Source organism: Sphaeramia orbicularis, chromosome 20 (assembly GCF_902148855.1).
Source record: "Sphaeramia orbicularis chromosome 20, fSphaOr1.1, whole genome shotgun sequence".
Classification (NCBI taxonomy): domain Eukaryota; kingdom Metazoa; phylum Chordata; class Actinopteri; order Kurtiformes; family Apogonidae; genus Sphaeramia; species Sphaeramia orbicularis.
The window spans coordinates 35,995,149-36,009,628 of NC_043976.1; the positions used below are offsets into that span (position 1 = coordinate 35,995,149).

The 14,480-nt window shown below is 36.1% G+C and overlaps 1 protein-coding gene across 4 annotated transcripts in view; it reads right to left on the reverse strand.

Moving 5' to 3' along the window:
- Positions 1 to 265: 265 nt before the first annotated feature.
- The window catches only part of LOC115411237 (WD repeat-containing protein 37-like), a 39,308-nt gene continuing 25,093 nt past the window's right edge, over positions 266 to 14,480 (reverse strand). For all 4 annotated transcript variants that reach the window (XM_030123279.1, XM_030123278.1, XM_030123276.1 and 1 more), the window contains 3 exons: positions 3,214 to 3,348; positions 1,720 to 1,834; positions 266 to 1,537 (listed from right to left, as the gene is read on the reverse strand). In XM_030123279.1, coding sequence (XP_029979139.1) covers positions 1,406 to 1,537; positions 1,720 to 1,834; positions 3,214 to 3,348 — 382 coding nt within the window. In that variant the 3' untranslated portion in view covers positions 266 to 1,405. The remainder of the gene's footprint in view (positions 1,538 to 1,719; positions 1,835 to 3,213; positions 3,349 to 14,480) is intronic.

The following is a 14,480-nucleotide window of genomic DNA, read 5'->3' on the forward strand; positions in this document are numbered from 1 at the left end:
ATTTCTGAATTTGACGGCAGTAACATGTCTCCAAAAAGTTAAGACAAACATCCATATTAGTGTGGACATGGCATTAATCACCCACAGTGTTTCACATTATTATTATTTTTCTCATATCACGCTATAGTAACATACAGCAAAGTCATATTTTGTAACTTAAGCGGCAAGTAACGTTTATTTTATTTCAGTAAATGGTGTCAGCATTAATTTCACTGGCCTAACTGGATACGCGGGTCAGAAATTTACCACTTTAAGTTTGTTTTTCAGTGTTTTTATTGTTTTAATTGTTGACTGTTGCATTAAAAGGCACCTGAATGAAACTCTGAAGTTGACCATAAAAAGGCGCCCATTGGTCTGATGGCTGGTATTTCCCTTTTCGAATGGAAATACTGATATAGAAGGACAATAATAGTTAAAAAAAATAATAAAACATGCGCATACTATCACCTATATTCTTTAAGGTTTAAGGTTCTGGATTTGTAGATGTATGTAAGTTTTTGTTGCTTTGGCTTAGACCAGGAGAGTCAAACATGAAATTGCAAAGTGCAGAAATTACACTTAAGACATTAACAGACGGGTGTGTTAAAATTATTTTAGTTCCACACCCCAATCTCTGTAATTTTAATAATTTTTTGCCTGTTACTAAATGTTTTGTGCCTATGTAGATGCACTGTGGTCTGTAAATTCTAATAATGCACATGTGTAAATGATAAACTGAGGTATAATATTGTTAAAATTCAACTTATTTTTCGGAAGAAATTAGGATAGTTTGCAAATATAAACATTTTCATGATTTAATTTAACTTTTTTTGCACTAAAACAAAGAGAAAATTTTGGACTTGTCATTATTTATAGGCTATTTTTCTATTATTTTACTGGTCACTTGAAATCAAATTGAACTAAAATGAGCCTCGACTTCAGAAATTAACTATAAAACAAAAACTTCTGTTCCTTGAAACCAATGTTAAACTTCTTTTGAGAAAGTGATAGTAGCCAATTAACTGCCTATCAGCTGTTATTTCCTCCGACTGTTATCACATCCGACGTTAAAAATCCAGTGTGAACTATGATATAATTTATTAACGAACCATATGCTTAGTGGTTTTGTGGATATTTGTACGTGGAAATGCTAGAGTGTGCGTTTAACAGCGGAACATGTTCAGCTGCAGATGTGTGCAGTGAATGACACTAATTGTGAAAAATACACGAAGTTTTCATACCCCGCGGCTCAGTTGGTGAAAAACTGTGAAAAAAGCTGCTATTTATTTCACACTTCAATCATCCGAGCGTGTGCGAGGCCACAGATTACAGTGTTGATGTGTACCGTATATACATGGAGGGATTCTGATCAGTCTCTTATTTTGTTGTGTGTGTGTGTGTTCACGGCCCTGTGTGTCCGTGTGCATCACTTCTCCTGCAGGAGGGCAGGGATGTTGATGTTCCAGCCGATGGCCTGTCGGTCGAAGCCGCAGGTGAAAAGGTTGCACGACTGGTTCTCCTCATTCCATGCCGTGCAACACACCATTCGTCTGTGGCCCTGCACAAAGATAGACACGCACACACATACACATACATGGGTCAGGTTCTGGTTTTAATGAGGTAGTGCTATTCTTAATCCACATATCCACTGTGCACACACACACACACCCATACACACAAATAGAAAACCTCTGCCCTTGAGCATAGACCTTTTCCTGGACACTGCTTTTCCTTTCTTACCATTCTGTTGCTGCGTGGAAGTCTGGCCAGTCGCACTCCGCTCATGTCAAACAGTCGCACTTGTCGATTGTCGTGTGGTAGAGCGATGATCCTCTGGTTGGCCGACACGCTTATCCTGAAAGATTACAAGTTTTTTTTTAATAAAAAGAGCATTTTTCTGGATGTTTTGTTTACTGGTCTATGTTGCAAACACAGATCCAGCACTGACGTCTTTCTACTGTTTGTAATATTTCTTTAATTATCATATGAATAATATATTGTCTAGTAGATATTGTAGAAATTGCTGTTGTAATTGTCTTTTAATATGTATATTTGATTTTTTTTTTTCTCTCTTTTTGTTGTATTGATAATTTCTTTCTACTTTCATTATACGTGAATGTAGCAACTGTAACACTCAAAATTTCTCCTGGAATTAATAAAGAATTCTGTTTCTGATTAACAATCAAGGGTGTCAAACTAATTTTATATTCTTTTTTTCCCCTTATTTAGCTTTTCTTACATTTTTAAAATTATATCTTGTGTTTAGAATGTACTTGAAAGACAACACTGACCGATAAAGAATTCCTTGTATGTGTTTACGTTTATGAGTCTGACTAATTACGAAGAAGAAAATATGGCAATATTACAAGTTGTTTTTTTTTTTTTTGTTTGTTTTTTAAATTAATGAAAAGAGCATTTTTCTGGATGTTTTGTTTGCTAGTCTATATTGTAAACACAGATACAGCCCTGACGTCTTTCTGCTGTTTGTAATTTTTTGAAGGATTTAGATCAGGGGTGTTAAACATATGGCCCGTGGGCCACAACCAGGCCGCCAAAGGGTCCAATGTGGCCCATGGGATGAATGTGTGAAAAGCAAAATTCATAATGAAGACATTTAACACAACAATTTTTGCACACTCATTTATGTACATTTCTTTAATTATATTAATAATATATTGTCTAGTGCATATTGTAGAAACTGAAAAAAATTTAGATATATATTCAGAGCTGTATTTGTATGTTTGCATATTTGGAGCTACAGCTATACATATTTTTTTATCAGTTTTTTTTCCCCCTCTCTTTTTGTTGTATTGATAATTTCCTGCTACTTTCATTATACGTGAATGGAGCAACTGTAACACACAAAACTTCCCCTGGAATTAATAAAGTATCCTGATTCTGATTAACAATAAAGGGTGTCAAACTCATTTTAGGTTTTTTTTTTCCCCTTATTTAACTTTTTTTATGTTTTTTATCATATGCTGTATTTAAAATTTACTTGAAAGACAACATCTACCGATAAAGAATTCCTTATATGTGTTTGCGAGTCTGAGTAATTACACAGTTGACTAATCCTTTACAAAAAAAATATAGCATTATCATTTATAGTGTCCGTGGGAGTTTTAAGACCTTTGAGTGTCAGATTTAAGGATGAATTATCAACTTAAAGGATAATTAAGATTTTTCGGACAATTCCATTTTAGACCTGTATTCTACACCTTGTTTTCCACCCACCTGTTCACAGCTGAGTCAGTGCGGATGGTTGCTATAGGTGACCTCATATTCTTCAGATCCCACACTTTGACGGTGCGATCGTCGCTTCCTGATACCACGTTGTCGCCCACCGTGAACACCGCCGACGTCACCGTGCTGTGAAAAACACGCACATGTGGTAAAGTTGAGTTAATTTATAGCCACTTTCTCCCACATTCAGTTATTACTCACATGTGATAGAAAGATGAGACTGATTCCCATATGTCAAAGACAGATCCATAGAGGTTACATCCAATGTCGCCTGAGTTTGTTAACGTATTGCAATTATTACCTTCTACTTGAAAACCTTACAAGGTATCACCTTCCGTGGGATAACGACAGGCGGGAATCACACTTCTACAGTGTTTCTTTCACATACATCATGTCTACATGCCAGAGCAGTGGGTTAAATAATGAATGAAAGTGTTCACATTGGGGAATGTTTGAAGTGTGAAGATGCAGCGAAAGGCGCTCAGTTCATGAAATGGTGACAGCTTGTGTTGTGTATAAGTAAGCAGAAACACTTTAAATAAATAAATAAATAAATAGGGTTTATGAAGAGACAAGACAAAAGTAGATAAAAGACAAGATGAGATTAAATGAGATGAGATTCCCAATGCAAACCCTCATTTGGTGTAAAATAACTGTTAAGATTTTCTAAAGAAGTGAACGAAGTAAGATGGGCTGTTTTGAAAACGTAAGATGTTTGAATGTTTTATTTGGTATTGGTTTATTGGGCTTATTTTTTTTTTGTTTTCAATTGTACAGCTTTTTATATCTTTTAATTTATTCTTGTATTTTATTCTTTTATTTTGGTTTTTATTTATTCTTCTGTACAGCACTTTGGTCCACTGCAGTTGTTTGTAAGTGCCTTACAAATAAAGTTGGATTGGATTGGAGATAAAATGAGACAAATTTAGGTAAAATTTGATGAGATGGGATGAAATGAACATCATATTAACATTTACATGCTGAAAATGATACACATGATCAATTTTCTAATCTAAACAAATCTTTTAAAAAAAAAAAAAAAAAGGTAAGGGATTTTACTTTTTTCCACTCTAAAAGTTGTCATTATTTATAGGTTATTATGTTTTTATTTGACTGATCTGGCTGCTTGAGATCGTACTGGGCTGAATGTGGTGCCTGACCTAAAGATTAGACAAAACTTGATGAGATGAGATAGAACTGGACAAGATAAATTGAAACGAGATGAGATAAAATGAGACAGATGAGATAAAATATGATGAAATGAGATTAAATGAGATGAAATTAGGCAAAATTCGATGAGATGGCATCAAATTAACATTTACATACTGAAAATGATACACATGATCAATTTTGTAATCTAACAAAATCTTGAAAAAAAAAAACAAAAAAGAAACACAAGGTCAGTGATTTTATTTTTTCACTCTAAAAGTTGGCATTATTTATAGGTTATTATGTTATTATTTGACTGATCTGGCTGCTTGAGACCGTATTGGGCTGAATGTGGTGCCTGAACTAAAGATTAGATAAAACTAGACGAGATGAGATAGAACAAGATAAGATAAATTGAAATGAGATGGGATAAAATGGGACAGATGAGATAAAATACAATGAAATGAAATAAAATGAGATGAAACTTTACTTTCATTGCACAAGTGATGAACAGAAAATTAAATTCCAAAGTCTAGACGGTAAAATCTACTGAAAAAGCAGTAGCAGGACTGAAAAAAGTCAACAGTACAATATAAAAAAAGACGCTATAATTAAATACAGATGAACAACCACCACTACATCCCAACTGAACACACATTCGGAGTGTGACGGTGTTGACGTTCTGTTTCTCATGCATGTCAACTGTGTAATTATTATCTCTTTATTGTGTATGTAAAACTTATTTTAGTTTTAACAGTCATGTCTCTGGTTACTGCTCCTGCTACACTGGCAAATGGCAACTCGAAATCTTGTTTTTAGTGTGACTTGTGAAAAATAGCAGAATTCTCACCACATGCGTCTCTGATGCTAATTAGTGAAACAGACTTGATTATAAAAGCTGTAGGGTTGGTTGTTTAAATCAGGGTTCCTACGAGTTAAATTTAAGACATTTTAAGACCTTTTTAAGACTACTTAGAACAGAATTTAATGTCCATTTCACAATCTACTTCACGACCATACTGGAAAAAATATGTGACTCCTCAAATTTAGAAAAATGTATTGATTTACTCCAACACCTTGATTCCCACCACGTCATTTCTCACCTATAAATAATGACAACACATTGTTCTCTCTGTTTTAGTGTAAAATAGTCAAATTACATGAAAATGTTTACATTTGCAAACTATCCCTTCACAACAGATGTGAATAAAATGAACAAATATGAACGACCTAAAATGTCTTAACAAAAATAAGTAGAATTTTAATAATATTCTGCCTGTTATTTAATGTTTTGTGAGGCATAATATTGTTAAAATTGCTCTTATTTTTCTTAAGAAATTTCAGATTGTTCATGTTTTTCACATTTTTTTAAAGGTGAATTGGTACATATAAACATTTCCAAAACATAGTTTTCCATTTTTCATTCTAAAACATAGAGAAAAGTTTGAAGTTGTCATTATTTATAGGTTATTATGTTATTATTTTACTGGTCCAGCCCACTTGAGATCATATTGGGCTGAATGTGGCCCCTGAACTAAAATGACTTTGACACCCGTGTATTATGGGTTCTTTCTTGAGTGAAAATGTTCTTAATATGCACACAGCGTCCCCCCACCTCTCCCCTTTATCTAACCAGGTGTGATGCACTGCTCCACGAAGGTCAGACCTTTAATACCCCTCTAATATTTCCATTCCAGCGCTATCTGGGGTTCCACTTAGTGTAAAATACTCAAATTACATAAAAATGTTTACATTTACAAACTATCTCTTCACAACAGATGTGAATAAAAGGAACAAATATGAACGACCTGAAATGTCTTTAACAAAAATAAGTAGAATTTTAACAATATTCTGCCTGTTATTTAATGTTTTGTGAGGCATAATATTGTTAAAATTGCACTTATTTTTCTTAAGAAATTTCAGATTGTTGATGTTTTTCACATTTTTTTTAAAAGGTGAATTGGTACATATAAACATTTCCATAACATAGTTTTCCATTTTTCATTCTAAAACATAGAGAATAGTTTGAAGTTGTCATTATTTATAGGTTATTATGTTATTATTTTACTGGTCCGGCCCACTTGAGATCATATTGGGCTGAATGTGGCCCCTGAACTAAAATGACTTTGACACCCGTGTATTATGGGTTCTTTCTTGAGTGAAAATGTTCTTAATATGCACACAGCGTCCCCCCACCTCTCCCCTTTATCTAACCAGGTGTGATGCACTGCTCCACTAAGGTCAGACCTTTAATACTCCTCTAATATTTCCATTCCAGCGCTATCTGGGGTTCCACTTCTTTTTTTTTTTTTTTCCTTCACCAAAACTGGCTTTCTCCTTAATTCAAATTGACACGGCATTAAGGGCTAATTAGAGGACTAAACTTAGTGCTATTAGAGAGGCCGAAGCTCAAGGAAACTGCCGTGGAGTTACAGGCACCTTCTGACATTGCAGGGTAAAGCCCACCTGGGAATACATGAGTCGGAGAGAGCGAAAAGACCAAACGGCAGCGAGGTGGTGACAGCGGGGGCGAGTGTGCGGGAAGTGTAATCAGACAAGGTAATTGATTAAAAAGCTGATTAAGGTTAAAGGGCTCCTCAAATGGGCGTGAGGAGGGAGGGGAGGGTTCTACGGTTCCTAATGGCGTCGCTGCAGTGATTCTCTGACAGCCAAGGTCAAGATGGAACGGGGAAAAGACAGGCCGAGGGGTGATGTGGGAGACATTTACAGCCAGTGAAGAACCACTGACAGACCTCACATCCTGAATGGATTAAAGGCATCATGTGTTTTTCCACCAGAGTTTTCTTACTCTGTCCGTCTCACAGATACACATTCTTATAAAATACTTATGTTTGCAATCTCTGTTTGGTTTCTAGTAGGTGATGATGACTGATAAATGACTTCCTATCAGTGCTCAATAGTATCTATATTCACAGCTCTAACCATTTCCATGTTATAAGCCACAGGTGTCAAACATGCGGCCCAGGGGCCAAATCCGGCCCGTAGGATGAATTAGTGAAATGCAAAAATTACACTGAAGATATTAACAATCAATGGTGTAAAAATCATTTTAATTCAGGTTCCACACACAGATCTCAATTGGGTCAGATCAGTAAAATAGTATCATAATAATTTATAAATAATGACAACTGTAGATTTTATCTTTGTTTTAGTGAAAAAAAAAGTAAAATTACATGAAAATGTTTACATTAACAAACTATCCTTTTACAAAAAATGTGAAGAACCTGAACAAATATGAAGAACCTGAAATGTTGTAAGAGAAGTAAATTCAATTTTACCAATATTATACCTGGTTCTATATGTTTTGTGTATTTGTAATTGTAATGTAAGTTGTAACACACGTATAAATGATAAATTGATAAACTGAGGCCGAATATTGTTAAAATTGTGCTTGTTTTTCTTAAGACATTTCAAGTTGTTCATGTTATTCAGATTTTTAAGGAAATGTAGATGTAAACACTATCATAATGTAATTTTACTTTTTTTCATTCATTCATTTTCTGAACCCGCTTTATCCTCACTAGGGTCATGGGGGTCGCTTGGAGCCTATCCCAGCTACATAGGGGCGAAGGCGGGGTTCACCCTGGACAAGTCGCCAGTTCATCACAGGGCTGAACATATAGAGACAAACAATCACTCTCACATTCACACCTATGGGCAATTTAGATTAACCAATTAACCTATTAGTGCATGTCTTTGGATGGTGGGAGGAAGCCGGAGTACCCGGAGAGAACCCACGCAGACATGGGGAGAACATGCAAACTCCACACAGAAAGGTCCCACTCCCTATCAACTGGTGTTGGAATCGAACCCAGAACCTTCTTGCTGTGAGGCACAAGTGCTAACCACTGCACCACCGTGTCGCCCTATTTTTTTTTAATTTTTTTTTTCCACTGTTATTATTTTACTGGTCCGGCCCATTGGAGGTCATACTGGGGTGAAAGTGGCCCCTAAACTGAAATGAGTTTGACACCCCTGTTATAACCCATCTCACCGATTTTAGCTTCACTCCTCTGGCTTCCCATCCATTTTAGAATTCATTTTACAATTCTTTTATTTGCTTTTAAATGTCTAAATGGTCTTGCCCCAGCATACCTCTCTGAGCTTCTGCACCCCTACACACCCAGCCAATCTCCCAGGTCAGCTGACGAGCTGCTCCTGAGGGTTCCGAAAACAAGGCTGAAGCTCAGAGGAGACTGAGAGTTTTCTGTCGCAGCTCCAAAACTATGGAATGAACTGCTGCTGCACATTAGACAGGCCTCCTCACTGTTTCATTTTAAAACTCTTCTTTAAACCCACCTCTTCTCTTTGGCTTTTCACACTGTGTAGGATGTTGATTTTACGTGCACGGATATTTTATCTGGGGTGGATAGTGTATTTACAGGGTGGGGAAGCAAAATTTACGATATTTTGAGGCAGGGATTGAAAGACAGTGTATGACCAATTAGTTTATTGAAAGTCATGAGAATTTATTTGCCACAAGAAAATTTACATAATAGAAAATGTTTTTATTCTATGTGTCCTCCTTCTTTCTCAATAACTGCCTTCACACGTTTCCTGAAACTTGCGCAAATGTTCCTCAAATATTCGGGTGACAACTCCCATTCTTCTTTAATAGTATCTTCCAGACTTTCTCGTAATAGTTTTGCTCATAGTCATTCTCTTCTTTCCATTATAAACAGTCTTTATGGACACTCCAACTATTTTTGAAATCTCCTTTGGTGTGACGAGTGCATTCAGCAAATCACACACTCTTTGACGTTTGTTTTCCTGATTACTCATATGGGCAAAAGTTTCTGAAAAGGTATGGATAATAGTGTTAGGTATGATTATGACATCAATATATGTTTGGTTTCAAAACAACTGACGTAGTGCCTGCTGAGAAAAAACAACTAAATGTTCACTGTAAAATTTGCTTCCCCACCCTGTATTTATTTATTATGTTTGATTGTGTTTTTATCTTAGTATTTTATCCTTTTATTATGTTTTTCTTGCATTCATTTTACTGTACAGCATGTTGGAAACCTGTGTGTTTGTTTCAATTTCTGCTTCATAAATAAAAATGGATTGGAGTGGAATGGAGAGGATCAAAATATGGCCCAATATAAGTAAAGGCATATTTTTAATATTTCAAAAATATGTGAAAAATTAATCAACATCAAAATTTCTTAAAACTGTGAACAGACATTGTAGACATTGTCCCAAGGAAAGCTACATATAAAATTTGAAATGAATCCAGCCAGTAGTTTCACAGAAGACTGTTGAAATGTAGACATTGGTGACCTTGTGTTTGACCCTTCAAGGTCACCCAAGGTCAAAGGTCATAGCCCAAATGAAAGTCCATATATGACTTCCTATCAGTGCTCAATAGTAACTATATTTATATCTGTAACCATTTCCATGGTATAAGCCATCAAAATATGGACAATTATAGGTAAAGCCAGATGTTGAATATTTCAAATATACCTGCCCCACCTTCTGTTGGACATTGGGTCAGTGAAGTGATTTTCAATCTTAAACTTGAAAAAATCCGCTATACATTACGTGGATCTGTGCAGAAGTTTCAGAAAGTGTGGAAATCCTTCTGAACGTTTTTTGACAATCCTAAGACACATGTACAAGGCCCTTAACAAGTTAAGATGTATGTGTGTATATAATACTTTGATATGTAATTTTATTTATATCTACAGAGCCATATTGTATATGCATACAGATCTGGTGACAGCAAGAGGTTTGGGAGGGTTAAGGGGGGTTTGTTTGATTTTATCTCTTTTTTTTAATGCGTGTGAATACATGTGTGCATTCTGTATTTTGAAAATTCAATAAACATATCTCAACACGATATTTCAAAATTGTCAAAAGTTCAGAAATCAACATTTCCAACATTTCATCATTTCCAAACTGAGAACAAACTTTTTAGACATTGTCCCATGGAAGCTACACATAAAATGTGAAATGAATTCGACTAGTAGTTTCGGAGAAGAAGATGTTTGAAGAAATTGCTAACGAAGATGATGACGAAGACGGCGACGACAACGATGATGGTGCCAATAGCTCATTGTCTATTGACCGGTGAGCTAAAAATGACAAAAATTTACCTAGATCCCATCTTTAAATAGGTTTATTAAGCTGTAAAATCTGCCTCTTGACATCCAATCTAATGATTTTAGGAAAAGCTGACAATGAACTGGCTCTGAGTGAGTGTGTAAAACAACTGCCTAAAAGGTAAAATGTAAATGAAACCATGCGAGAACAGACTAAGAGGTTTTAGAGCACTCTGACAGTCGCTGAAAGGCCGCTAAGTGCTGATGTATTCCTCCAGAGACAACAGATGTCAAATCTGCATACAGAACACACCTCCAGACGCACTGTTCTATCAGCCGCCATCAAACGTCTCCGCGAGCCATCGACGGCGGCAGAGACAAACGTGACATGGCACTCGGTTTGTAGAGCAAGTCCGCTGTCACTTCTGGTTTGCTCTCTGCCGTTTTGTTAGCGCATGTGCAGTTGTCATTACTCTGCAATTACGGCGGGGTGGTGGGACAGAGGATGTATGCTGCACTTTTAGCTGCCGTGCTCCGCTGTCAGGGAACGTTAGCTGTAATTGCCGGTGAAGGTGGTGGAAGCGAAAGACTGTCATGTCACCACCCCCCCTCAAGCTCTCAACCACTTCGCCTATTAAACTATTCGCACTCTTACTCCCGTGTGTCTTTTCCACCAGAGGGATGAGAGGATTACACCACAGCTTTATGCCACAGTGGAGAATTTACCAAATTTGGAGACAGTGACTTTATACTGTTAGAGCAAAGGTTAAAAGAGATTGAAGAATGTGGTTCTATGTAGTATTGTTATTCCAAACTCTCACCAGCAGGGGGAAGTCACACACCAGAACACACTTGGGACCAAAGCCACCAACAAATCAATGCGCAGACTGTATCACTCACTGAATAAAGTACAAAGCTGACTGTTTACACACATCTGTACTATAGTATCATCAAGTTTTTGACTGTAAATAATAATTTTGTAATTTAACAAACCATCTACTTTCTTCACATCTTACTTGATGTTTACATCTCAATTCAGCATGAATAGGGCATCTTACAAGCTGTAACCATGATGTGTCCCATTATTTTTGTCCATATAGTGTATAAACATCAATATACTTCTGCTGTGGCCTGTCGTACATCTGGACCACACAGCTTTTCAATAACGTCACTTGGCTTAAACAAACTGCGGAACAGGTCCTGAAAGACCAGCATGTGCAAAAATAGCAGAATGAAATGAGGGATATGACTTCATGTGATGTTTATGTTGAAGTTAAATCAGAAATATAAACTCGAAAAATGTCTGTTATGTGAAAACTTTGGTTACAGGTAAGCGATTTGTAACTTCAGAACAAACAACACAAGGATCCCTAAAGTCACCGGATGATACAAAGGTTTGGAAAGAAGTCAGAGTGTCATTTGCGCTGTAATGGTTGTGTGGGAGATGAATTCCATGTTTTATATGGATGTACTAATGTACAGGTTGTTGAATTTAGGCAAAAGTATTTGTCAAAATACTACTCACAGCATCAATCAATGTATAAACTTATAATGCTTCTTCAGTCTGAACAACCAAAGACAATGCATAAACTGGGCGCCTTTCTGAAAATGGTTTCACCTCTTTTTCACTGAATTTTGTTATTGTTGCATGTCGTTCTTTTTTTTCTGTTATGACATGGTGTTTGTGCTCCATACCATGTGGTCATTTGGTCATAAGCAATGAAATGAAATGAATAAAATTGCACTTACTCCTTTTAAGACATTTCAGGTTGTTCATATTTGTTCAGGTTATTCACATTTTTTGTGAAAGGATGGTTTGTGAATCTAAACATTTTCATGTAATTTTACATTTTACACTAAAACAAAGAAAAACATTTGGAGTTATCATTATTTTATGGTTATTATTATATATTATTTTATTGGTCTGACCCACTTGAGATCAAATTGGAACCTGAACTAAACTGATTTTGATATTCTTGACTGTTAATAGGTGAAATTTTTGCATTCCACAAATTCATCCCAAGGGTTGGATTAGACCATTCTAGCGGACTGGTTTTGGGCCATTGAAATAAATATCATTACATTGCTTTGGTTAGTTTGGTTTAAATTGTTATCTTTGCATCCAAAATGCCTCAATGATGGGTCTTTACTTGATTTCTCTCAAAACTGTTTTTTTTTTTTCCACTATGACTATGATTTTAAATGTTCTCCCTCTAAATGTCTAAAATATTTATCATGCTTTGACTAGAAATAACATATAAAAACATACACAACATATAAAAAAAACCATCTCACTAGATCTTCATTTCTCAAATCGGCGTGAACAGGACATCTTAAGAGCTGTCGCCATGATGTGTCCCAATATTTTTGTCCATATAGTTTATAAACCTCAATATTGCAATGCAATGATATTTATCACAATATAAAACTATATTATGTCATTTGTTATTTTATTTATTTTCTATATACTCACATTTTTATTGAAGTTTTTCACATTCTAACAAAGAGATACATATTCAAATTATGTATTCCCTTGTAGAGTTTGAGAAATAGAACAGATGTGTGAAGTAAAGAAACAAAAAACATGATTACCAGTGTCTATCATCCAAAATATTATGTCATTTATCATTATTGCTTTGTATCCCAGACCCCTGATAGAAAATAAACATCGGAATTCAACGTGTCCCGAGACTTTTGTCAATACAGTGTATTAGTAACTACCAAAACACAGTCACGGAAAAAATTATTAGACCACCCCTTGTTTTCTTCCATTTCTTGTTAATTTTAGTGTCTGGTACAACTAAAGGTACATTTGTTTGGACAAATATAATGATAACAACAAAAATATCTCATAGTAGTTTAATTTCAGAGCTGATATCTATCCTTTTTCCATGATTTTCTTGATAACCAAAATCACTTCAGTTCTTACATCAGTATCTATGGCATTGTACTGACAAAAACAGTGCTTTTAGGCATTCTGTGTTTTCTTTTCTGTCTGTTTTAGTCACATGATACACACAGGAGTTAGTACTTGATTACATAACCAATGTTTTTGATGACTTTTGATGGTCTAAGAATTTTTTCTGCGACTGTAGTTGACCACTGCTGCTCTAAAATAATGTGAAAACTAGATTTAAAACTGCAAAGAATAACGCGGGGTAAGGAAAATTTAAAAAAATCTGGCCTTTTTCCTCTTTCTAGAAGTTTCAGGAACTCTTATATCTGCCTGAAAGTCAGTTTATCACTTGAAATGCAGCGCTGAAGGATGAGAAGGGATGTGCAGTGACCATTTAAAGAAGGAAATAAGGATGTAAGGAAGGGAAGGAAACGGGGAGGAGGGGGCGGTGGCTGCGGTTAACTTTGAAACAGTGGTGCTTAATCTCATTACGCCAATTGTCTATGGGAGAGAATTAGAGTGGGATCTGCAGGAATTATACATGTTGGGGTCGTACATAATGAGCTCTACGTAATCCCCCACTTGCAATCAAAGGCTGCCAGAGAGCACCAGCCAGCCAGGGAAGCGTGCACACACATGAAGACATGCACGTAAACACACACACACACTTCTTACGCCTTTTAAAGTGCACTGCCATTAAAAGCCACAGACGAGCCTGACAGTCATCGTTCTGAAATGAGCGGCTGCAATTGAGTGTTAACCGCAAGCCAAGTGCCAAATTACACAGAGTGGAGGATTAAGGCAGAAAACGGACAGATAAATGAACGGCACAAAGAGACAGAGACGGGAGACACACAGGCAAACCGACCGACTGAGGAAAAGTGCTTGGTAATGAATGAGAGGCAAGTGGAGAATTTGGCTTAGAGCAATAAGGTCTGTAAATTAATGTGGAACTGTAAAGGGAAAAATAGTACTGAAGGGATTGACAGAGCAGAGACGCTGCAGCACCACCCTGTGGACCGAAACCAAACTACACCAACTGGACAGATTTGAATTTAACAACCAAATGAACCTTTCATGTCTGTGTTTCATTCAGCGAATTCATACAGTATGAACTAAGTCTGTTTTTTTTTTAATCAAATTACCTG